The sequence below is a fragment of the Apteryx mantelli genome, chromosome 6 (genome assembly GCF_036417845.1).
Source record: "Apteryx mantelli isolate bAptMan1 chromosome 6, bAptMan1.hap1, whole genome shotgun sequence".
In the NCBI taxonomy this organism is placed as follows: domain Eukaryota; kingdom Metazoa; phylum Chordata; class Aves; order Apterygiformes; family Apterygidae; genus Apteryx; species Apteryx mantelli.
In genome coordinates this window covers 6,353,385-6,378,868 of record NC_089983.1, presented here as the reverse complement: position 1 = coordinate 6,378,868, position 25,484 = coordinate 6,353,385, and the positions used below count along the sequence as shown (strand labels likewise).

Below are 25,484 nucleotides of genomic sequence, written 5' to 3'. Positions count from 1 at the left end.
GGGTGAGGAGGAGACAGATCTGACCAGCAGCGAGAAGAGAAGCTGATATAGTCTGGGCTGAAGGACTTTGAGGAGGCACACTGGGAAAAGGGCCTGGGTTTTGCAAGGGAATAGGATACGATGAAGAGAGCATGTCAGCATTTATGAGTTAGTGAAATCGAAGCAGAATGATTTTTAATAATTACCTTTTTAAGAGGTGGTCTTGGTACTAATCTTTCTGACCAGAACTAGGCTTTTAATATTTATGCTAATGAAACTGGTTTGCCTGTCAGGATGAGAAACAATGTGAATTCTAAGCACAGTCCCTGTTACTGCTTCATCACTAACATTAATCAATTAGTCTAAACCACTTGGTGAAATATCAGATCGTGACCTCAGCCTCTCTGTGGGTTTCCCAGGTTTTCCAGTTCCATTCACATGCTCAATTTTAGCTTTGCCCACAGGTAAATCATGGATAAATACAGATTCTGAGTTAAATATGATAATCAGAGGTTAATAGAAAGCATCCGTTCAGGGTTTAGAGTGATGCTTTGCTACAAGTAACGTTGAATATGTCAGCTTCCTTTTGGTTCCAAATTGCCAGCATTTGAGAGGATTTGGCCACCACTGAAGGATGTTGTTTCTATGTGCCCTACAGCATAGTTAGTCAGGCAGCCTTATGGATTGCATGTATATTATGGAGAGCCCTCAAAGCCACTATCAGCAAATGGTGCATAACACAGACTTATTAGTTATCTGATCAAAATGAATAAAACCCATATCAAGTCGAATGCATAAATTCCTGTCAATAAACTACTCTGAGAAGTAACCAGATGATAGTTCAAAGAAGGCTTCATGCCAGTCTCTTGGTTACTTATCAATGCTACTGGTACACTCAGACATCAGTGTCTGACTTCCTGATCGCTTTTAGGTAAAGCCATCTTCTCAAGAACTGTGCTGAATCTCTGATCAGTCCAAAGCAATGCAGTAAATTCCATGCTGCGGATGTTTTTCCTTGCTGTGCCTTAGTCCTAGCAGTGTCATCCAGGAAAGATTCCCTCTTTCTAGGTTTTTGTGCCTGATGTTTGACAACAGGAATCAGCTTTAGCAGAGGAGAAGTGAAACTGTTTGAGGCTTCTGTTTTAAAACCCCTGTGATGTGTGATATGCGCTGTAGCTGGGCCCCTCTTTAGAAAACCACTTTGATCCAGTTGTCAAGAAAAAAATGTATTTCTTGTTTCATGTATCTGTTGTCCAATTGAAAGGTGTTATATGTGTTTGTAATTTGACAGCTCCAAGTTAACTTCTTTTTCGTGAAACTGCCTCTCTAGACAGGTGATGGCTGTTCTGTCTGTCTTGTGGTTGATCATCACTTGCCTTCATTCCTTTTGTCCAATTTGCTGGCAGGCAGCTTATATTTCAGTGACTGGGTTCTTGATAGTATTGAAGCAAAGGAAATAAATGTCTCCTTTTGTGGTCTTTGCAGCATACAGGTTAATGTTTCTTCTGTCATTATTTTAGCACTTTTTTTTTCTTTCTTTCTCTTCTGATGGTTATGTAAGCAGTGTACAATGTTATGCAAGAAACCACCTGAGTAGCTACTTGGAGATTTTCAACAATATTAGAATCCAGTATTCCCATGATGTTAAGGAGATGATCTCTGGGTAAGAGACTGCTGCTTGTATCTCCAGCAAATAAAGCAGGAGCCCTTGTACTCAGCTGTGGTGTTTCTTAAGCAATGCTCTGCCCATAAAAGTGGCTGTAAGTAGGCAGTGTTGCAATGTGTTCTGAATGCCTCTTCCACTTGGCAGTTTTCCTGTTCTTCTGATCAGCTCTGACATTTGGCAGATTGTGATTTCTGTCCCTCAGCATCTGTGGGGCTCTTTACAGCCCTGTGTCATTTGATAGATTCTGTTTTAAAGGGTTAGCATTGGTAAGGTATCAATTGGTATTAATGAAAATACTGTTCTGGACCGTGGATTTCTGTTTTACTCAACCTAAGTCAAATCTGAAACTTCTAGGCTTTCTTACTGAATAGTAGCCTCAAAAAAATAGTCATGGTTCAAGCGATCATCTGTCCCTCTTTGTTTCCCTAGTCTATCAATGTGGCCATCAAGAGTAAAATTCCCTGTGTTGTGGTAGAAGGCTCTGGCCGGATTGCTGACGTCATCGCTAGCTTGATGGAGGCAGAAGGCACTCTTGCTTCTTCGTGTGTCAAGGAGAGCTTGCTCAGGTTTCTGCCTCGCACCATTTCAAGGCTTTCGGAAGAGGAGACAGAAAGTTGGATCAGATGGGTAAGTGTGTGCTACCGCAAAGAGCTGACAAGGCTGAAAGTTGGTGAGGGGTAGCGGGGGAAAAAAGAGGTCAGGAGCACCCTGTGATTTCAAATTCATGAGTGTTATCATCTGCTAATACCCCCATAGGTATTAGCAGAACTCCTCGTCACAAGATACCCATGAGGTGTGGTTTGACAGGATTGAAGAAAGAAAATCCCAAACACTTTCGTTTTACAGGGATCAAAACAGAAGGTGGGTGGTTGTGTGCTTTGGGAAGGGAAGCACAGGTCTGGTTTTGGCTCTGGGCACAGGAGAGTGAAGGCTGGATCTTTCATAACTGCCTGCTCCCTGGATGCTTGTGATCCTCTGGAGCACTGGCCGCTGGCTGTGTCTCCTGGCTGATGTGCTGGTTAGTGTTGCAGTTCATTTGTGTGCTTTGTGAAGGTGGTGAAACTGGATGCTTGCCGAATCAGACTTAGCACTGCTAAATCTTGCTGGATTGCCCAGAGACAAAAGGTTATCTCTGTTACCCCACAGATCTTCTAATTGTACCAGTTCTACTTCAGGATCCTCTCATCTCTGCCAGAAATTTTTGACCTTTCTTTCATTATGCATCCCTTAAGATCAGGCAAGACAGATTTCCCTTATAGACTAGCAGATGAGCCTTTAGGACTAGAGGCTTATTTGGTCACCATTTTCACCGTAGCAGTATCCCCACACCATCTCCTGTGGGACATTGTTGCTAAAGAAAGCATGGCCTTATTAGTACTGCGTACAAGGGATGTAGTTGAAGGAAGAACATTGTACATACACCAAGTCAACCCTAACCCTAACCATTGTACATACACCAGCGAGCTCTTCTTGTGCTAAGAAGGTTAGGTTAACCAGAGGTAGAGCACCCCAGATTTAGTCACTGTTGTGATCCCATGTGTAACTGTGTATTACAAGAGGGTTTTTCAGAGACTGGGAAAACTGGAGAGCTGAGGAGAGCATCTGCTGTCTTGGGTTGCTTGAGTCAGTCTCAGTAAACTATTCTGACTCTCTAGTTACCTGACCTTTGGATGGACCTGTTTTCGGATAAATTTCTGCCCTCCTTAATAGGGGCAGAAAAAACTGAGCTCAAGAAAATCTTAATGTTCCATTATTTTTCAGAAGTTTTGTTCCTAGCAGCACTTCAGCTCACTGAACAATCCATTAACTTGAACTAATTGACTTTCTCAATTAACTGCCCAATGCTTTATCTTGGGGTCTGGCTCTGTTTTCTTTCCTTGGTCAATTTTCTCCTACCCACACTCACTGTGGTGGGGAGTGATTGCATATTAGAAGCTCTGCTGAAGTTGCTAATGGGGGGTGGAAAATGTTATATTGGTTCCTGTACGCTTAAGTTCCCTTCTCCTAGCTTTTCTTCCCCCTTCAACTATTTTTTATGCATGTACCATTGCAGGTTGTTTACTGGCCCCAGAGAGGGATTCAAGCCCCCAAACTTCAGCATGTATTCCTTTAATATGAGCCAAACAAATCTCCTGCTGTTGAATTTTAAGGGATTAATGTTTCTAATAAGGCCTGAGTTAAAATCTTTCATCAGAGCTTGTCATGGGGAGTCCATGGGGCATCCTGCAAGTTCTCCCTGCACAACCTGCTCTAGCTGAACCCTGCTTTGAGCAGAGAGTTTGGTCTATATGATCTCCAGAGGTCGCTTCCAACCTCAGTTATTCTGTGATTCTGTAATAACAAGTTTAGAGGAGACGGGACAGGAGTAGGGCATGGTCATCTGCAGAGAGAAGCCTGCAGAAACTGAGTCTGAAGCTGCCGTTTGAGCTTGGGGGCTGTGGCATCCAAAACTGAAGAGGAAGAATTGCCCTGTGAGTAGACCATGAGCCTGTGATTTCCAGAAAAAGATCAGCACTGGGGAGCATGAAGTTGCTGGAGGCAGCTTTCCCTGGTTGGTTTGATCAACTGACCACACTCTTCACTGCTTCTGCTGAGCTGCTTTGGAGCATACCACATTCTTGAGTTAAGAGTAGCTAGAATATTTTATGTTTGCAAGAATGAAAGTGAGAAATCTCTAGTGAGAAATCATCTTTGTTTCTGATGGAGCACGAGGAGGTGCAAATTGTCCTCCAATAAACTGCTAGACATTTGTTGGAACTCACACCATCACAATCTGTTTTCTCCTTATTGGTAGTTTCTAATTTCTGAGATTATATCTTGTTATAATGTTCTGCATAGAGAAAAATCAGTTATTTGCTGTATGCTCAGAGGATAATTAATCTTCTACTTCAATTTAAAAGTAAATTTCATTATCTAGTTCTGTCTGAACTTAAGGCCTAACTGCACATGGAAATAGACCTCATGAAAAGCAGCTTTGCTACAATGTGATGGAAAATTTCCTCTAAAGACACGTTAGGAGATGAATTGATAATTAGTCTAGTCACTTTAAAATCTAACTTTTCCTTTTTGTAGATCAAAGAAGTCCTTGAGAACCCTCATTTACTCACAGTTATCAAAATAGAAGAAGCTGGTGATGAAATTGTGAGCAATGCTATTTCTTTTGCTCTGTACAAAGGCAAGTAATTGTCTTTCTATTCAATTTTTTTTTTAATTAGACAGAAAATATAGGTTAGCCTGCATTTTTGAATAGTGGGGTTCAGCTTTAGACAATTGCATTCTGGCTTCTCAACCCACAAGGTGAGCTGTGTTGTGAACCTAGAGCAGATTAGTACTTTTTCAGGATCTAGCAACCTTTTCAGAAACTTGAAGTAACTGCCCCTGAAAGAGAGCAGCAAAGAGAACATGCATATAGGCTGTTAGCTGCCGCATCTATGTGCGACAAGCTTAATCCTGACTGGCCTGGAAACCACTTGCTTTTTGTAGCTCTGTAGCACTTAGTTTGACTTGTGCTTGTTTCCTTTTCTCCTGAAAAATGCCTGGTTAAAACTATTATTGATGATATGAAAGAGTGTGCATGGGGAGAGAAACCAAATTAAAAAAAAACAGTTTATATCCACTGTGGGAACCTTAACTTTCTAGGTCAGCCTTTCTCAAAGCAGTGCCATCTCTCTAGAGGTAAGCTGTTGTCACAGAGCGGAGCTAGTGTTCATCTACAGTCATGTGGACAGCCTACAGCAACATTATGGAATCTGTTAGTGTGAGTGAGATGGAAGTTCAGTCCAAATAATTAGCAAAGCATTCAGCAGGGCTTTGGGAATCCTAGGATAGTATATGGCATCTTTGAGAGTAGCCCTTAGCCAGTTAGTTAACAGTGAATGTGCAGGGCTACTTTCTAACTTTTGCAGACCTCAGTGACTTGCTGCAGCACATCACTTGAGAGCCTGGGCTCTCCACTGTTCCAGCAGAGCAGAACTGGTTTTCCACAGAGGTTGCAGGACTGATCTTGCTTTCCTGTCTGTGCATGAAGAAAGCCTCTGAACATTACAGCTCCCTGTGACTTTTCTTTTGTCAGACCTCATTGAGGATCCTGCAGAATTTCATCTGTGTAGCAGATATAGGACCCTGAGGAGTCCAGAGGAAAGGCTATGCAGTTTTTGTTGATGGGGTGTTCAGAGCAGCTTGGTTATGCCAATTTAAGGGCAGCTAGCCTGAGATCCCAAGAGCTTGGTACCTGTGTTTCTTCCCACAGAGCAGCAGAGGCTGTTTCCATGTTGGATGAAAGCGCAGGTGTCATGTGTACACGTGGGCCATAGATGCATTTCTAAGCCTCCAGCATTCTCTAAAATCCAATAATGAGGGTGTGTGTGGGTCTGGGGAAAGAGGCTGGATAGAGGTCTTGTTGCATGATTGGAAAGAAAGCGAAGAGGAGGGATGAATAAATATGCCAAGAAGCTCTTCTGTCTTTGATCTTTTACTTAGAGGATTCTTCCTCCTGCAGCTTTCAGCACCAATGAACATGACAGAGATAACTGGAATGGGCAGCTGAAGCTGCTGCTGGAGTGGAACCAGTTGGACCTGGCCAGTGATGAGATCTTCACCAATGACCGAAACTGGGAGGTACAGACCACTTCTCTCAGAGCACAGCATCATGGGTTGGGGGAGAGGTCAGAAGAGAAAGACATTGTAATAGCCGCCCCTACCTCAGCATCTCGATCTTCATGAGGATAAGTAACAGCATCCTTTCCTCCTTGAACTGAGGTAACCGATTGCAAGGGTTATCTGCCCACGCCAGAACCTAGGACATCCAGCAAAGGCAATTGCATGTGGAAAAGAATGATTCTGATGAGTGTGGCAGCATAAAGGAAAATGTGGCAAGTAGCCACATGCGTCAGCTGCTTAGTTAAGTGGTCACTAGTCAATCTCATTTCATGCTGCTGGGTGCTGTCTGAGCAGAGCCCAAAACTGGAAGGGACATGGAGTGCCTACTCACCTAGATCAGTCCCTCCAGACTTCCCTTGGGCATTTTCAGGGGTGATGAGCCATAAATAGTTATGAATTCTTTACTGCCTATTTAGTCCAGCATCTGTTTGCTAGACAAATAGCGAATGTTTTATTCAAGGGGCACCAATCCAGATCTTTTCAATGGTATAAAAATAGTCAAGAAAAAATACCCCCACAAACAGTATTAAGGCAACAAGCCTTGTTAATATGTCTCATTAGCAATAGCAAGGGTAAAATTTACTGTTAAACTGGATATGGGCAGAAGGTAATATTTTAAAGTCAATCTCTTTAGTACAAAAATTCTCAGCAAAATCTGATGAATGAACACTGAGAAAGGTTGCCATATAGTGTGTGAAAACATCTGTTGTACGCTCCCACTATTCCAAAACTTTGTACCCGCTCAATGCATTGTAAGGAGCAGGTCTGTCATCTTTGGAGACTGCACGTATAAATTTGAAGAGCAGCGTCTGATGTTGCAGACAGTGGGCAAGGAAGAAGGAAGCTAGACTGTTGCTTCAGCCAAATTTTTTTTTTTGGTGTGTGTTTGTGTGTGTGTGGTTTTTTTTTTTTGTTTTTTTTTTTTTAGAAACCTGAAGCTGTAGGACTGAAGTAGACCGAGACAGGGAAACCATTTCTTTGTACTCTGGGAGAGTCCTATCTGCTATTCATATCTCACAGGCTCCCTAAAATTCGTCCTTCCATTTCTTTCCAGTCTGCTGACCTTCAGGATGTCATGTTCACAGCCCTGGTGAAAGACAGGCCCAAATTTGTTCGTCTCTTCTTGGAAAATGGCTTGAACTTAAGGAAGTTCCTTACCACAGAGGTTCTTACAGAGCTGTACACCAACAACTTCAGCAGCCTGGTATTTAAGAACCTGCAGATTGCAAAGAATTCCTATAATGATGCTCTCCTCACGTTCGTATGGAAGATGGTTGAAGACTTCCGAAGAGGTCTCAAAAGAGATGATAAGAACAACAAGGATGAGACGGGGATACAGCTCTCAGTAAGTGCTGAACAAGTTGATTCCACTGCAAGTCCCCTGGAAGGAAAAGACAAAAATTTGTTTTGTTTCTGGTATAGCAGGATTTACTTTAACAATCTAAGTCTTGTTTTAAATTTAACTGCTGCCCTATTTTACGAATGCCTGTTAGGACAGGGTCATTTAACTACAAGAGGAATGGGTGAGTTTATTTGCGTATTGGGTTAAAAGATTTTTTTTTTTTTATCAGAGCTATCAAAAAGCACGATCTAATTAAGCTTGTAATTTACACCAGTGTGAATTCAGAGTCTGGTACGGAGGTGCCAGATGGGCATGAGGAGGAATTTGGACTCTGGTATCTTGATCCATATTTAATACTTTTAAATGGTGGGATTAAAGTAAACCTTGCTAGCTGCAAGGGTGTCAAGCACCTTCTGGGCTTTATTTCATTGTCAGGTAGAACAGACTCCGTAGTTATTTCTGCACAGTAGATCCAAGCATCAGATCCAGATCTGAGTTACAAAACTGGAGTTCAGGCACCAGGTATGAAACTCTTGATCAGTTGTGGACTTAGGAAATGCAACACATGAAATTCAGGGAAGTTTGGTTTGAAACTTCTAGTTCACTTTGAGAGCTTCCACCGAAGCTTGTGCTCCTTGAAAGCTTTACTATTCAAGAATCATTTCCTGAGAGCTCTGCTGCCCCAGGTTCAAAATGCTTGAAAGGAAGGTGGTGATATGAAATTTCCTCTCTGTTTTTAAGTTTTTGCGAAGTTCTAGGTCTTGCTTAAACACCAAGGTCTGTTGGTGTAAGGTTAGGATTCCTTTTAGAGATTATTCATCCATGGTGTCTAAACACAAAGTCAAGCTGTGAACCAGACTAAATTATGTGGGGTAAAGCAGAATGTGACTTTGTCCTGAATTTCCTGTGATGCTCACCTTAGAAAAAACTGGGGGCTGATTCTCCTACACAAAATAGGAAAATACAAGGCTGCTGTAACTTAAGTTGGTGACAGACAAGTACCAGATAGCCAAGAGAGGGGGTCAGTGGGCTGTCTGTAAATGGAAGAAAATATGAAGAAAGAGGGTGTCAGGCTGAGGATTTGTTCCAGCTGGAAGCAGTTTACTGAGCTTAAGTCTGAGGAGTTGTTGCTTTTTCTTTCAGGATGAATGTCCTATCACAAGGCATCCATTGCAAGCTCTGTTTATTTGGTCAGTTCTTCAGAACAAGAAAGAATTGTCCAAAGTCATCTGGGAGCAAGTAAGTTGAATTTTTCTTTGGTCTCCTTTGCAAACGGCACAGTGGTGTTCCTTGTCTCTGGTTTGTAGGCCTTTGAAGGTTCTGGATCCATCTTCAAACACAAAACCACAATAAGTAACTGATAGGTGGCTCTTTAAGTAGGTTTAATATTACCCATATTGTGTTTGGGTGTGGATTTCATACTTGCCTTTCCTAATGTTAGGTGTGAGTCAGCAGGCCAAGCTAGCATTTAATTACATATAGCTGTACCTTCCTCATCTGTGTTCAAGCTTGAATGCTTAGTTTCCTTCCATTCCACAATCTGGATGTGTTCTGATCCCAGGTACTTGGTGTAAATCCATTTCTAATGCTGATTAGACTGTACATTTCATGATAATTGTATGAAATATGTCAACAAAATTCTCTCCTTTCTAGTCTCGAGTGTTTCAGAAAGCTGAGGGTGATTCACAGGCCACAGATGTTAGGGTAATGCAAGCAAAGCTAATGGACACTCCCGTTCATGTTGTTCTGCACCTCTGAAGTGCCTCCTTCCCACGCATGTGCGTGTTTTGCACAGAATGAACTAACACAATCTAGACAGCTCAGGGTAGATCCAACTGGTTCCAGGCGGGTGCGCAGTGAAGATGATGGTGTAGCTCACAGGAGAGAAGACCTTGTTTTGTGAATCTCCAGGCAGAAATGCAAAGCTGATACCTAACCATTAAACATGAACTTTTCAGACTGGTCACAAAGCTATTATTAAACCAATACAATGAAAGTTACTGTTTTTGTGAGACTGGATTTTCATTTGCTGAGAACACACATGCTGAACAGCTGTGTGAAAGAGGCATAATTTTTAAAAACTGTAACAAATTCCTGGGCAGAGGGCTTTGCATGACTTAACTCTCTTTCCATAGACCAGAGGCTGCACTTTGGCAGCTCTTGGGGCCAGTAAGCTCCTGAAAAGCCTGGCCAAGGTGAAGAATGATATAAATGCTGCTGGTGAGTCTGAGGAACTCGCTAATGAGTATGAGACAAGAGCGGTAGGTAAGTGCCTTTTTCAAGTCCTTTGGAAGTTGAATAGAAGGGGTTAGAAGTCAGGATCTGTTCCATTTCTTGGGATGTCATATGTTTTAATGATCTCCAGATATGATGTGTAGCAATGATGGCATAGCGATCTTTTTGTTCTGTGCAGATAAAGCAAACTGATAACCCCGCTGGTTTTGTTCAGCAAAATGCAAGGCAAGGTAATTCATTGGATTTGCCTGAAATGCTCTTCAGAAATTAAGGCCTGATTTGCAAAGAATAAAAATGACATCTCAAAAGCAAGCAGAAGGAAAGCTTTATTTAAAAAAAACTCTGTAGCCATCCAGCATTAAATGCTTCCCCTTAATGTCAAAATGTATTTTTACTACTTGAACACCTCTTCCCTACCACCTGTTCCCAGTCGAGGCTGTATGGCCCTGCCTGAACAGCGTGCCTCCTAATGTGTTCATTTTGTAGAGAATTCATCCTTTCTTGGGAAAAAAGCTACATAGTGCTAATGGTAATGCTAAGCAAGAGGGGTTCCCAGGAATAGGAAGGAGAATGCAGAATCAGAGAAGCTTTCTGCATGAGTGCTAGCTATAGTTGGGTTGGGAAGAGCCACCCTTCAGATTTGTGTGAGTACCTTTAGGGAGTGAGAAAAAATTGGAGATATAAGTGGATTGAATTCCGAAGTTCTGAACTACCAAATAATATGTCTTCCTTATTTCAAGAAGACAAGCAATACCGTGTAATTTATTGAGAGAGCAGATATAGCTTGACTGTTTTTCTTCCTTTATATGACCTTCAGTTTCTCCTATCACAAGGATTGTCAGCAATTCAGAATCGCGAACCCAGCATCTCATGGGCTGGAGTAACCACCAGTTTCTTATTTAATGAAGTAATTGGTGACAGAGGAGACGTGCAATTTTTTTTAAGGACTTCCATTTTTGGAACACTGATGTTTCCTCAGTACCTGGTTAGCCTTCAGAAACATGCAAATGAAAGCCAACATAGTCAGTAGATACCAGAACAGGGATTAATTTGTAGCACCCTCAATTTAAGAAATTCAAGCTCATCTGTGGTACAGCTCAATGCGGGACCTTTTTTCCTGAACTAGGAGAGAAATACAATACAGTGCTGCCTCTGCAGCTTTATTGCAGGTTATGGCCTTATTCTTTTGCCTGATTTGCGGGTGGAAAATAGTGAATCCAGAACTGCATTTGCTTCCTAAATATTTTGCTGTCATCACCATAAGTCAGACTAGGTGACTGTGCAGTTGTAATAGCCCTGCAGGCTGAATAGGGAAACTTCATAGAGATGTTGGTTGAAAGGGCCCCTGGAGGCCAACCTTCTGCTTGAGGTGGGGCTATCACCAGGGCTAAATCTGTTCAGCCATGGCTTTATTTAGCTGAATCTTGAAAATTGCTAGGCATGGATATGGTTTTATTGCTGCTAAAAACAGATCATGTTTGCTGCTGTTCTGGGGCTAATGGAGTCTAAATTGACCTGTTGAACTTCTAGCCTTAATTTTGTTTGTGTGTGTATCAGAATGATTACAAAGCTCTATCACTGTCTACTAAGTAGTGGGGCTGGTTGTGGGAGCTGGCTCTCTAAATGGCTGTGCTGAAAATCTGTTGCTTGTTAACAGAAAGTATCTCATACTTCACAGGGTGAAAACTGTTTAAATATACTTTTTTTTCCTTAAAGGTATGTACATCTCTTAGGCCTAAATTATTTAGCGAGATGTTATAAAGTGAACAGGTGCCACTGAACTCTGTGGGGAAATTCATCAAAATTTATCTGCCTGTTGTAGTGTACCTGGCAATACTAGCTGAAGGTATTGCTGTATGTGTGCTTCCTTGCAGTTACAGTAGCACAGCTGTTTGTGAAGTGCCTGGGGAAATAAGCTGTTTGAGAGGAGAATTTCTAGTGAAGGTGGATTTGTTTTTTAAAAACTCTGATCGCTCTTCAGGGCAGCGGCATGTTGCATTCTGTCACAGATATACCAACAGAACTACCTGCAAGTGGGGAATGTGCAGAGGTGGGGACAGAAATAACTTTCTTTAGCAAGTATCACAGCTGAATGCCTGTGTAATGAAACTGTGGTCTGAGATTTCATCCCAGCTTTGTATCAGTAACACTCAAAGCAATGCACCTGGGTCACAGGTCTAAAACTTGTTTTCTGTTTTAATTGCTGCCTTCCCTACAGATTTGCCCTGCCAGTCAAGTTTGTTTCTTCACTCCAGATGCATTACTAGTAAAAAATAAAATAAAAAAAAAAATCTGTAGATAGAATAAGAACCTCATAGCTTTTCTGAAACAGCCATGTTTGCAATGCATTTCCCAGCCTGAAAGCATCAGATTCTTCTCTTCTTTAACTCTACTGGTAATATGGGACTATTGAGACTGACTGTAATCATCAGATCAGTGCCAAATGAATGAAAATGAACCAAGCAGATGTATGGAGTCATACGTGTTACAGAACCTCATATTTTTCCTCAATTTTTAGTGCAGAACTGAAATCAATGCTATGTTTCTATGTAAGCTTGTTGAATATTACAGTTTTCCATCCAGACATGAATTCTGTATGAAAGCTTAGTATGTGCAGTTGGAGTTGTAAAGCAGTGTGCATGATGCTTTACAGTGATGAAAGTGTGGAAAGAGCTCTTGTGCGTGTGTATATACATACTGTATTTTTGAAGTCATTGAAGACAAATGCATCTGAGTTAGTGGAAAACTAAGTCTGGACTTGGAGATCATGTGTGAGTGATTGTGTTGGAAAATGTAGTAGAAATACGCAGCAGGTACCAGATGAATGAATGCTAGTGCTGGAGCACTGACCTGGGGAATTCCTGCCTTTCGAGCTGTGCAACTGTGGCTAAATGGGGACAAGGACAGATTTGATAGAGTTGCTTTCTCCCCTTGTGGGGCTGCTTCTTTCCTCCAGAGCTGTTCACTGAATGCTACAGCAGTGATGAAGATCTAGCCGAGCAGCTGCTGACCTATTCCTGTGAAGCCTGGGGAGGGAGCAATTGCCTGAAACTAGCAGTGGAAGCTAAAGACCAGCAATTCATTGCGCAGCCAGGGGTGCAGGTAATATCAGTGAAAAGAAGGCACATGGGTTTCTGTAACTTTTATGATCTGGGTCATTCTAAAGAAAATAAAGCAAATATTCTTGTTGTGAAAATGCTACGTCCATGTGAATAGTTTCTGAAAGGTCACACTGTCCTCCCAGAGTGTGAACATGGAGCTTTGCAAGGGGGTGAAGAAGCTATGTCTTGCAGTATCCTTAAAGAACGTGTTTGCAGTGCTATGAAATGTGTCAAAGAACGCTGATTGTGGCTGGCTGAGGACAAGGTGCCTGGCTCCTCTTGCTGAAATAGGAAGTGGCTGATTTGTCCACAAATGCTAAGTCAAGAGGGAAAGGGTTGATTTAGAGCTGTAAATCATAACTAGCTAGATGATAGAGGCTGCCAGAACTGACTTCTCCCTTGGCACAGTTCCCGTGCATGCACAGTGTGGATTTACTACATGGTGTAAAAGTACCGGACAAATCTGGTCAAGTCCTGCTCAACTTTGCTTTGAACTGATCCTGTAGAGAGGATAGCTGGATTAAGCAACCAGCATACTGTTACTGATGCAGAAAGCTTTCTGTATTGTTGAACTGGTAATTCCAGTTATTACTTTGTTTTAAATCTCAAGGCTTTTCTCTAAATCAGATGTCCTCTGATAGTATTCCTAGGTTATTTTGTTGCTGTTAGAAACTAGGATATTTTCTTCTTCCCTGCAGAACTTCCTTTCCAAGCAGTGGTATGGAGAAATTTCAAGAGATACCAAGAATTGGAAGATTATATTGTGTCTGTTCTTTTTCCCTTTAATTGGCTGTGGTTTCATCTCATTCAGGTAATGAACTGGGTTCTCATTAACAGAAGTAAAGCAAGTCAATATAGTCTTAGAATCATAGAATAATTGAAGTTGGAAGGGACCTCTGGAGGTCATCTGGTTCAACCCCTGCTCTAAGCAGGGTCAGCAGGTTGCCCAAGACCGTGTCCAATTGGGTGTTGAATATCTCCAAGGATGGAGGCTCCACCACCTCTCTGGGCAACCTGTTCCAGTGTTCTCTCGCTCTCAAATCTCTCCATTTTAAGTGTTTATATGTATTTTGCTTTATGTTAGCAGCCGTGTCATGCAATGAGTTTATCCTGATCAGCTCACCTAAGCAGGAGATTATCATGTCTGCTCTATGGATGGAAAAATAAGAGTTGCAGGTTAATTGACTTGTCCGCAGAGAACAGACAGGGAAGCTTACAGCAAAGCTGGGGGTTGGCATGGCCTGATTTGAAATCAGACTCACCTTTTGCTGCTCGTAGGTTCTCTTTGCTCTTGACAGAATGGTCACCTGAGAGGCTAATGAAAGGCTACTGTATCTCAAGGATGGGCATAAGTGGACCAGAGACAGCTTTCTTGTGGCTTGACTTTAGTGTCTGTGCCTCTTCTACTAACAAATGCTTTCTGAATGCTATTAATAATTAGATGAGGGCTCAGATAAAACTATTTAGTAGCTGAATGAGCTTTTGACAGATTACTTTCTCATTTTGATCTGGAGTTGAGATGTGCCACTTTACTTCTGTGCCTGAAGTCAATGGGTGCAGAATGGCTGCCCTGCCTGCATACGTGTTGACAGACAGCCTTTAATATTCTGTGCTAGACTTTCCATCCTTCTAATTTTCACTTTGACACAGAGCACGAATGTTTCCAGGCATAAAAGCTATGTTTTGAGATCTTCTCCTACCTTTAATTCCCCAGGAAAAAGCCTGTGGAGAAGAGTAAGAAACTCTTGTTGTATTATGTGTCTTTCTTCACCTCCCCGTTTGTGGTCTTCTCCTGGAATGTGATCTTCTACATTGCTTTCCTGCTGCTCTTCGCCTACGTCTTGCTCATGGATTTCCAGAAGGAGCCTACTGTCCTGGAGATAATCCTTTATGTGCTGGTCTTCATCCTGCTTTGTGATGAAGTGAGACAAGTAGGCAGCGCTTGCAGACCAAAAATGTTTAATGCTAGATGCTAGAAAAGCCTTGGCTTCCCCTCCCCCCCCCTCCCATAGTTGCATAAGGCAGTGCACGCTGTTTCTAAGTTACAGGGGAACTGCCTCCTGTGAGTTATTCAGGCAACTCAAGGAACAGTGTGGTGTGTGGTTTTTTTTTTTCCTGATGTTTAATTCCTACTTATGCTACAATAACTGCAGTGTCTGTGGGCCAAGAGGAATGTGTACTGATTTTTGAGGCTCTGAATAAGCTGATGCCACTAGGGATATTTCTCAGGACCGCTTGGCTCAGATTGCCCAAGTGGTTGAAAATATAGAGGTTATATTTAACAGAAGCTGTATCTAGATGCATACTTCTAGATTAAATGGTTCCTGCTCCTTCCTCACATACCTGCTTTTTGTACCAATGAGCCAGTGTCAACATTATTTTCTCACTGCATATCATTAAGTATTTCTAATAATCTTTAATCAAAAATAAGAGGTTTTGCTACTTCCATCTAGAGTAGAAATAAGCCAGATGAGTACTTATTCTTTCTCAGCATTGCTTTGTGCTGTTTGTGAAGATACTGGCTTTCAGGCAAACCTGTCTCCACCAGTCAACATTCAGAGTGGTGGAGACTTGAGTGTAGAAGAGAGACTGGGGAAATTGGAAGAGAAACAGGTGTGCAGTTTCAGTGCAGTGCTGCTTTCTGATCATCCTGTAAAGCATAAGTCTCCAAAATGAGTTTTTTCTGGGTGATCTGCTGGATCAGGACACCCTGCTACAAAATCTCGTACATGAGCTCAGATGTCAGGACACCCTGTCACAGAACTTCTTACATGAGCTCAAAAGACATTGCTGAGTCTTAATGTTACTATGCTTAACTCGCTGCATGGTCTTTTAAAAATTTTAATAGTCAATGTGGTACCCTGTTTAAGGCAACTTTACTTGCTAAGGAAAATGGGGGAAAATTAAAAGACTGTTGCAATGAAAACACTAATGAAGTGTTTGTTTCTGCTGATTTAGGTTCTGGTGTCTCTGGACCTGTCCTTGCACTTCCTGTGTGTACCCAGCAAAAACCCTGGGGAAAGCCTTAGAGATAGAAACCTTTTTTTCCTGCCAATGTCACTATTTCTTACTACCCTGAGCAGGTAGAACAGCTGCAGGTACCAGTAATCCCACTAGTAACTAGTGGCCAGACTGTACCAATTTGATTGCGGGAGTGGAGTCAGCTAAAATAGAGAATTTACTGAAGAAATCAAGTTATGGCTTATCTTTTAGCCAGTGCCCTGGCTTCAGAAATAATTTGCTAAGAAGCGAAAGGCAGAGAAGAGCCCTGCTCCTCTAAGCTTCTTGGAAAACTTCCTCCCTGGCTTTGTCTGAGATGGGTTTGAGAGTGCCTCAGTCTAACTCTATAGTCAAAATAGCACCTGTGCCCTTGATCTTTAGAGAAAGAGGGATGTTTCACATTTTGTTTTTGCATCAAATGAAAATAAGAGTAAGGTTGCCTGGGGTCCTGCTGTAGTTGGTGCAGTCACATAATTATTTTTGGGAAGAAGTCAGAACTCTGGTTAGAAAGTGATGTGTGTTCTGTGGAGGTGAAAGCTGCTAGAAGTTGCTCCAGATTTAAAGCAGGTTGTTTCACCAAGCAGGAGAAAAGAAGAAAAAAAAATCCAACATTTTGACATGTTGGCTCAATCTGTATCTGAACCCCAAGTCACTGGTGCCTATTTTCACTTCTGTCATAGCAATAGTGAAATTGGAGATGCCTTTTTTTTCCTGCTCTCTTCTTAGCCACATGGATGTAGCCTCCAGCCAGGTGAGTGGGTAGACTTGTGGAGCATGCAGGAAAAAAAATCCTGTTTTCTTAAACAGAGGAGGATTACGGACAGCACCTACCTGCAGGCTAACACTTAACAGTGGAAACTGCTTGATGTTGAAAGGGCTGAATTGCACTGCAGATCTCAGTTGTTTACACATATCTGCCTCTGTTTTCTCTCTGCTCCTGCACTAGACCAAAACCCACTTCTTTTCCATTTGTGCCCCTGATAAAAGAGGCATCAGTTGTAAACCTGCTGCATTTAATACAGTGTGTGGGTCCCAAGATGCTGGAGTAGTACAAAAGTGTTGGGTAATATCTTAAGCTTGACACCATGGTAGCTGCCAAATTCTGACCTGTCGATCTTCGGTAATACATCCCATTATGTGAAGAAACTGCAACCGTGGTGCAACTGGAATAGGAAACGAGGCTCTCTACTCATTCTTTTGCATTTAGAATAACTCCCTTCCCATTGTGTCTGTATGTTTCCTTTAAGTACTGAGTACAGAGTTACATTCCTTTGGATCTCTCAGTTATTAGAGAGATTCACTGCTCTGCACTCTACTGATTCAGAATTATTAGAGCTTTGGTTACTTTAATGGAAGTTTAAAAAAGAAAACGTAACCCCCCCCCCCCCACACACACACACACACACCTGTGCCTAGCAACTTAAAGCCCTGGGATACACAGAGAAAACCCGAAATTAATATCTTCAGCCACTAGGTGCCAGCATTCTGCTTCATAAGCAGTTCGTACTCTTCCAGGAGTTAAGAAGTTGCAGGCAAGGTAGGCTGTAGCATTTTAAAGGCTTGTTGCACCTCCAATTGTCCCTCAATGCATGAAATTATTTCACATTCAGTTGCTGAAAATAATGTTTTTGGGCTGATCTTACTTTTTATAGGAGTCAAGTCATTCCAAACATGAATAAAGTTGTGGGGTTAATGTAAGGGGCTGACATTCAGCAGAGGCTTTGCAGTGGGATTTCTTACGATCAAGGGCTCTCTCTGTTCCTCTGGGGTTGGTGGAGATTTTTTTTCTGGTTAAGCTGATTTTCGTAATGAGTCACTTCTGACCTGGATCCAGAAGTTGGTTCCTGTACATGCTTTGGATCCAGGGTGCACTACCTGTAGTTCAGTTTGGGGAATGGCAGATGTTCTCACCAGCTTTGCAATTCAGAAATGGAGAGGCAGGTAATTAAAAGCATAAATTAAATCTGCATCTTTGACCAAAGGCATGGAAAGATTACTGAATGAGCTCTGCAAAAAACCACAGGTTAGAATACTTTAACTGCCCTGAAACAGTGACCCCACAGTGTTTCATCCTTTCTTAGTAGGTCAAAGCAAGACTCTCTTAACCCATTTGGCAGTGGTTCTGCTGGAGCATACTATGATCTACCCTAAAGTCCCTTGGCAGCATGTGATCTCTCTGCATAGTAATCTCAGTTTGTCAGGTGTGTCCTTCATCTCCCCCAGAGCACAAGCCTCTGTATCACTTGAGTTGTGTCCTTTGGGCACAATAAACCCCACTGTACCTGCATATTGGTGTCACCTGTGTGCTTAATTGGTCCCAGTGCAAGAGCATTAGTCTAGGACATCTGGACTGCAGGAGAAAAATTGCTAGTAAACTCTAAACATAGAAAATATTCACCCATAGTCTTATTAGAAGTTAGCAGTAGAAAATATGTTGGCAGTAATTTCTGGTATTGCTGGGTATACTAAAAATCCTCTTTTGGGGGAAATTACAAGCAGTCTGAACTCTGGTATACACATTGTATGAGTCAGAAAGGTCATTGGGCAAGGAGGCAATCCTAGCTATTGTAGTAGATGGAATATTTACCCATGAGAAGCTCCAGTAGGAGACATGGGAGGGAGGAAGTACCCATGGATGAGCTCCCCAAGTCAGTGGCCAGTGCTATGTGGTGGTTACTTTCTACTCTTTTTCCTTTCTAGTGGTACATGAATGGCAGTAAGTATTTCTCAGATCTGTGGAATGTTATGGATACGCTAGCAATCTTTTACTTCATAGCAGGGATTGTATTCAGGTGAGTAGTATCTTTTCTTGTGGCCATGGTATGGCTTTCTTTCCAGGTTTTGACTACAACCTCTAGATTTTGGGAAATAATGTCTTCATTAAACTTGGGGAATAAACTCACTTTTGTTTATGAAGGCCACAAAGACTACTAACCGTTGACTCTAAATCTTAATAAAAAATGTTTTCTCCTGTTGGGTTAATGGAAGTTGAGTTCATCTCTGGACTCAGAGGAAGCTTCCCTAAATTCGGATCTTCTTGGGCCAGCAGAACAGCCCTTCTTAATACTTAGCTTTACATGAGCGTTTTAACACAGAGATGATTGATATGGTATTAGATTTTATGACATTCCCTTCAAGACTGGCTATACAGAGCACACCAGACAAAGTTGCAGGGGATGGTAAGATGGATAATGTCTCAGAGTCAAAAGACCACATGTCATCAGATGGGAGGGTGAGGGGATGGGGCCCTGAGCGTCTGTGCCCTGTTTCCCATTTACTCACTTTCTGCTCCCCAAGGATTGTTTCAATTTATTTTTTTGTGTGCGTGTCTTCTGCATGCTTTGCCCAGCACTTCTCTTCATTTTCTTTTTTTTTCTCTCCACCAGGCTTCATTCATCCAATGAAAGTTCTTGGTATTCTGGGAGAGTCATTTTCTGTTTGGACTACATAGTTTTTACTCTGAGGCTGATCCATATTTTCACAGTTAGCAGGAACCTAGGACCCAAAATTATTATGCTGCAGAGGATGGTAAGACTCTGGCAGCCATTCAAGACAGTCTAAATAAATGATGTGATGCCTTGTTTTTCCTCCAGAGTGAAATTCACCACTGTTCTGATGATGGCAGCAAGTTCTCTCCTTCTCTTAAATCTGCTAAACAGGATTAATTAAGATTTAAATAGGACCTAATTAAGAGCGCAGTCTTTTTCTTTCCCTATGCACAGGGTTGCATTTCACTCTGAATGAAGATCAGGCTGAAGAACAGGAAAGAAATTTGCTTCCCAGTAGCTTTTATCTTAGGTGTCTCAAATGTTTCAGTGGTATATTCAGTCACTTATTTGTTACTCACATGAGCATTCCCTGAACACGATGACAACAATAAATGGTATAGGAGAAGGATTTCTGTCTTTTCACATCCACCACACAAAGAACTAGAGAAGCTGGTGGTGAGGAACCTCTGTGTGGAGTAACCTGGCTGATTCTGTCCTTCATGGTGTGGGTGAATGTTTCTTAGCAGACTTTGAAAGGTTTGGGAAGAATCTGGAGTTACAGATAATACAAGACAAGGTGTGGCAAGATGCAACTTGCCCTAGGTGTGGGGATGGGGGTCTGTTCAGGGAGCTGGGGCTGGGGCTGATCTTCAGTCCAGTAATGCCTATGTATGCACACACACATATACTCCAAAGAAAAGATTTGAAGTGTACTGAACAGAGGGAGCATTTGGACAATGACACTGAGAGAACAGGTGAAGTGAGTATTGTTAATGTCTTTGAGAAAAGTTCTCCCTCTCTTGCTTTCTCCTCCTCACCATTTCTGTGGTGGCTGGGTGGTCGTGGGCACACTCTGTACCATAGCAAAGGGTTGACACACACGGAATTTAAAAAATAGGTGTGTGGTGACAGTGGGAGTATTAGCATGGACTGCAGCTTACCCAGGAAGCTTTTATTTTGCCTTGTACCACTGTTGCAAAGTAGAAATCTAGAAATTATCTGGTTCTAGAGTGTCTTATGAGGAAGCAACAACACAGGATGTTGTTGTACATCTTTCTCTTGTTTGGCCCAGTTCAAAAGGGACAAGGGGCTGGGTAGGTCTAATAATAAAGCTGATTGTGGTTGGTGGGAGGACAGGTCTTGGTGGAGGTAGATCTGCAACTAAAAAGGCCCAGCTAGGATATTACCAGTCTTTGGTTATCCTTACATTGTTAAGAGCTGGAAATTCATGAAACCCTTATCCAGAGTATCTGGAATATTGGCGCTGGTTTTAAGCCACTCAGGATGATATTTTCAGAAGTGGCAGCTGCTTTCACCTGAAACTCAACTGCCGGGTCTGTGGCCATAGTTGTTATATTAGTCTATAGATATAGACATATATAGTCTTTCATGTGTATCTGGCTTATGTGGGTGGAGTCTGTCTGCCAGTGGGATATCCTGTATTCTGAAATGCGCCCTATTCTTAGGATAGCTTAAACATTTTTGAAATTCCATGAGGGGGAATGGTCAGCGGTGTGTGTGTTGGTGACCATAAGTCAATAGAGCAGTGATCTGAAAACTTGCACTAAAATGTTGCTGACCATGTTTCGGATATTTGTTTTCCACCCTCACATCAAATTAGGGAGGCCTGTTGCAGGGCTTGCAACAGGCACACGGTGCACTGATGTATTTGCTTGTTGTCCTTTCCCAGATGATAGATGTCTTCTTCTTCCTCTTCCTCTTTGCTGTGTGGATGGTGGCCTTTGGCGTGGCCAGGCAAGGCATCCTGAGGAAGAATGAGCACCGCTGGGAGTGGATATTTCGTTCCGTCATCTACGAGCCATACCTGGCTATGTTTGGCCAGTACCCTGATGATGTTGATGGTACCTGTCTTATCTGGCAAGCTCTCCTAGGCGGATGAAAGGCTCTGTCCTTTCAGTGGTTGTCCAGTTATACGTTTGCATGGGACAAGAATTTCTTCAGCTGTGGTGTTCAGGGGATCAGCAGCTGAACGGTGGCCCAGGCTAAGGCTTTTAAAATGGGGCCTGTCAAAAGAAATGGGTTCCCCTGTACATCTGATGTAGTTTCTAACTATTCAGCCCTCCTCTGTTGCAACCTGTCTCTCTAGATGCTCTTTACAGCTAGTCTTCCTCTCCCTTCTCACAGCTAAAATAGCTCTCTGTATTTGAGGCACAGCATCTGTCCCAATATGGTTTGTCTGCTCCAACCTTTTTGACCACTTCCCTCCAAGCAGCAACAAGGCAAGGTTTTATGTCTGATGGGGAGGGGTGGAAGGAGGAGACAGCACATGTTGGGTTTGGTTGCCATACCTGAGGCAGAAAAACAGGGGAGGGCTCACAGTTTGCTATCCTCATCTCTCTCTGAGGTACCACGTACAACTTTGACCGCTGCACCTTTTCTGGGAATGAGTCCAAGCCCTTGTGTGTGGAGCTGGATGCCAACAACCAACCCCGCTTCCCAGAGTGGATTACCATTCCCCTTGTGTGCATTTACATGCTCTCAACTAACATTCTCCTCGTGAACCTGCTGGTGGCCATGTTTGGGTATGTAATAAAGGAGCGATCATCTGCTTGTGGTGTCTGTATAAATATCTGAGGAAGGGAACTGAGTCCTGGAAACCTGCAGGAAGCCAGGCCTTGGATTCTACCTGTGTACTTTGCAGAGGATTTGCTGCAAGTAGGCTGGACTCCCAGCTCAAAAGAGACCTCTGAAGTTAAGGCTGGTGTGGGAAGGTGAACAAGGGCAAGATTATTCCATAATTCTCATAGCAATCTGATCAAAGCTAGTAGTGTCCTGGGGATGGATTCCTGCCTGTCCTTTTACTACTTCTGAAAGCATCCTTTGCATACTGTTATCAGAGGACATTGAAATAACTGAGGTTTGCCTCACAAGAATTGGTCATCCTTGCATAGTAAGCCTGGAGCCTTTGTGTTGGAGAAGAAAAGCAAATTTCTAAGATTTTGGTTTTATGACCGGAAAAATTGAATTTCCCATGAACTATGAGTTTGGAGCCCTGTTCCATTCCATTTTACCTGCTAAGATATTTTACAGGCTTAATTATTTTTAAAATTGTAAACAATTAAACACCTGTTGGCCATCACTGCCTGAAGCACTACAGATATGGACAATGTAATGCATGAAAAAACCCTGATGCCTGGAGAGTGAGAGTGCTGTGATCACAAAATGTGCCTTTCAGAACTCTTTGCCTGGGGCAGCTTCAGGGAAGAGCTGTCAGCTGGACCCTGCTAAGACAGAGTTATTAGTATAATTGATATTTCTAACAGGTCTGTGGCCTTGTGTTGCAAGGGCTCATGCTACATCAAGAGCAGTGTTTGGGGAAATCCTTCTTCCTTATGCCTTTGCCTGCTCTTGGGGCTGGGAGGGTTTCCTAACCAGAGGTACTGCCCCATAGGATCTCACTGTGAGATCAGATGACAAGTGACTAGAGCTGCTTCTTGCTCTGTTTGTACTGATGAACACAACACAACAGATCTAGCAGGAAGGATTGTTCCTTTCCCAGTGTCACAGGTGTCCTTGTCTTTACTGGTGCTACTCTTTGGAAATCAGTGCTTTGTGTATTAGTGATACGTTGTGACACCTTCAAGTTCTCCCCTAATATTAGGGGACCCAGAGGGACTTGCTGAAGTGAAAGGCGTTTTATTTTTAAGGTGTTAGTCAGATTGACAGTGAGGACTTATTTCTTACAACCAAGTATTATTTCATAATACTGGAGCTGGTTGTTTTATGTAGCCTTTGCCCACAAGTCCAAGTAATACACTTAGCTTTAAAAGTGCACAATTGTAATAGCTGCGTCTCTGTGGATATTTTTTAGACACATGCTTCTTGACCTGGGCTGGCTCCATGGTCGCGGAGTTTGAGGATGGTAATGAACCAGTTCAGACCTTTCTAGGACGGAAAACTGACTGACATGAGAAGGAATCTTCTAAAGTGATAGAGATGAAATCTGTGAACTTGAAATGCTTGCAGCTTGCAGCTTCCCTTGTCTTCTAACCAGTGCAGCAAACAACCCTCAAGGTGTCTTACAGGTCAGATGAGGGTTTAGTAATACACTCTCTCAGGTTCTGATGTGAGCAGTAGTTTAGTTAGCTTTCCTAGGCTATCTGTCTTCACTGTGCTCCACCCCAGTGTTATATCCTTTGATTGCCAGATTTTCTCCCTGCTTCTGTTTTTTTGGCATTCTCCCATCAACTGATTTCATTTTTTCTTAGCCAAATTGACTTTCCTGTTGTTTATTTATCCCCATGTATTTTTTTATAGTCCTTTTCTGGTTTTATATTACTGGTGGAGTTAGTACGGAGTGGAATACTTTCTGATGCAGTACAGTGACCACTGGAATACATCTATGCAGTGAGTGTGAGACTTGAAAGGTTTGTTCATTCTGCAGCATCAGGCTCATTTACAGCCTTTGGATCAGGCCTGCCAAAGAGAGGATTTTCCTCCTTCCACTTTGAAGAAAATGCTTGGATCAGCCATGCTCCAGTATGCAGTTCAACACACTCTCTGGCTGCAAAAGAAATGGAAAGCAGACATGTGCAAACCATCTGCTTATAAACACAGCCATAGATGATGAATGCTTAGCTATATGATATTGGCTGCTAATTCCAGGCCCAGGAGCAGTAATCCTGGAAGGTCACCAACCATGTGCTTGCAAGGCAAAGTAAAACAAATTTGCTTTACACATCAAGTCAGAGGACACACATGACTCATTTACTTTGTATTGCATCAGTCTAAGAACACATGTATGCACAAGCACCTTGGGAGTACTTCTACAATGCTATCATGTAAATGCCTACAAAACACTTTTAGAGATGCTAGTTACTTTAGGAAGAATGCACACACCAAGTAAGAAGCCTCCATTCTCTTGGCAAAGTTCTGCATGATTGTGGTTCAGTTTCAGAGCTTGGAGGTGTTCTCCGTGTCTCTGCTGGGCTTTGTCCAAGCCCCTGTGGTTCACACAGGGGGTGATGTCTGGGTCAGTGCTTTATTAAGCATGAATTTCTGCACAACTGACCTTGCTGTTGGACTGAATGGAATTATTACTGCAGTCTTTTTATGACATTATAGTTTTATTAACCAGAACTGCTGCTTGGTCATGATGGGCATTGAGGCTTTGGTGTGTTACTGCTCTGTTGAACCTGCTATTTATTGTTCTGACTTACACCACAGGCAGTGGGCTGCATCTCCTCAGGACACGTAAAAGGACTTTGTCTTGAAAAATGCCATCACTTCTGTTTTTATATGGTAACTTATCTGTCTGTGGATCTACCAGTCAGAAGACCTATTCTGGCATCTTGTGAAGTGTTAGACAAGCCATGCAGATGAGTCAGACATCTGAAATGTGGTGCTGGTAGCTGCTGACCTTATCACATATCCTTTGAGTATTGGTTTGTGAAATAAAAATGGCGACAGTCTTGTACATCACCTAATATGTTGACTGTATTGGGACCAGCAACACCAAACCAGAGCTGATCCTCAGGGAAGTGTTTCCTGAACTTCTTTCACAAATCTTTGGTGTTTATACTGCAAGCTTTTACACAGAGGTGAGTTAAATAAGAAAAGTCCCTCACATCTGACTTGGGGCAGGTGGTTCAGCAGCGTAAGGCTGTAGTCCATGCTATGCCATGATGTGTCTAGATTAGTATATGCTTGGCAGGACTTGGTGGTGGAATGGGAGATGGGAAGTGGCAGGGATGAGACATGAGGGAGGCAACTCACTGGAGGAACATCTGCTGCTGCTTTCCTGGCATGCTCCACAGTGGAGAATTCTGAGGCTCTCTGAGTTTCTTGGTCAGGAAAACAGATTTCTTGAGGTTGACCACAATTCTGTTGTGTTTTGATGGTACCCTGGCTGTGACAGGCTTGGCAGGAATTTGCTTTGGCAATGGGTGTATTTACAGGAGCCACTGAGGAGTTTTGGTTTGCCTGAGGAAGATCTCCCTTCCGAATGCCAGTGTAGTTTTTCCTGGCTAGTCTGAGATCAGATTCATTAGTGT

The 25,484-nt window shown here is 42.5% G+C and overlaps 1 protein-coding gene across 1 annotated transcript in view; it reads left to right on the top strand.

Moving 5' to 3' along the window:
• The window catches only part of TRPM8 (transient receptor potential cation channel subfamily M member 8), a 52,122-nt gene that overhangs the window by 14,828 nt on the left and 11,810 nt on the right, over positions 1–25,484 (top strand). Inside the window, exons 8-20 of the mRNA XM_013948505.1 lie at positions 2,075–2,272; positions 4,718–4,820; positions 6,144–6,262; positions 7,359–7,649; positions 8,790–8,885; positions 9,782–9,911; positions 12,838–12,983; positions 13,681–13,793; positions 14,697–14,913; positions 18,683–18,774; positions 19,369–19,510; positions 21,161–21,332; positions 21,836–22,013. Coding sequence (XP_013803959.1) covers positions 2,075–2,272; positions 4,718–4,820; positions 6,144–6,262; positions 7,359–7,649; positions 8,790–8,885; positions 9,782–9,911; positions 12,838–12,983; positions 13,681–13,793; positions 14,697–14,913; positions 18,683–18,774; positions 19,369–19,510; positions 21,161–21,332; positions 21,836–22,013 — 1,997 coding nt within the window. The remainder of the gene's footprint in view (positions 1–2,074; positions 2,273–4,717; positions 4,821–6,143; positions 6,263–7,358; positions 7,650–8,789; positions 8,886–9,781; positions 9,912–12,837; positions 12,984–13,680; positions 13,794–14,696; positions 14,914–18,682; positions 18,775–19,368; positions 19,511–21,160; positions 21,333–21,835; positions 22,014–25,484) is intronic.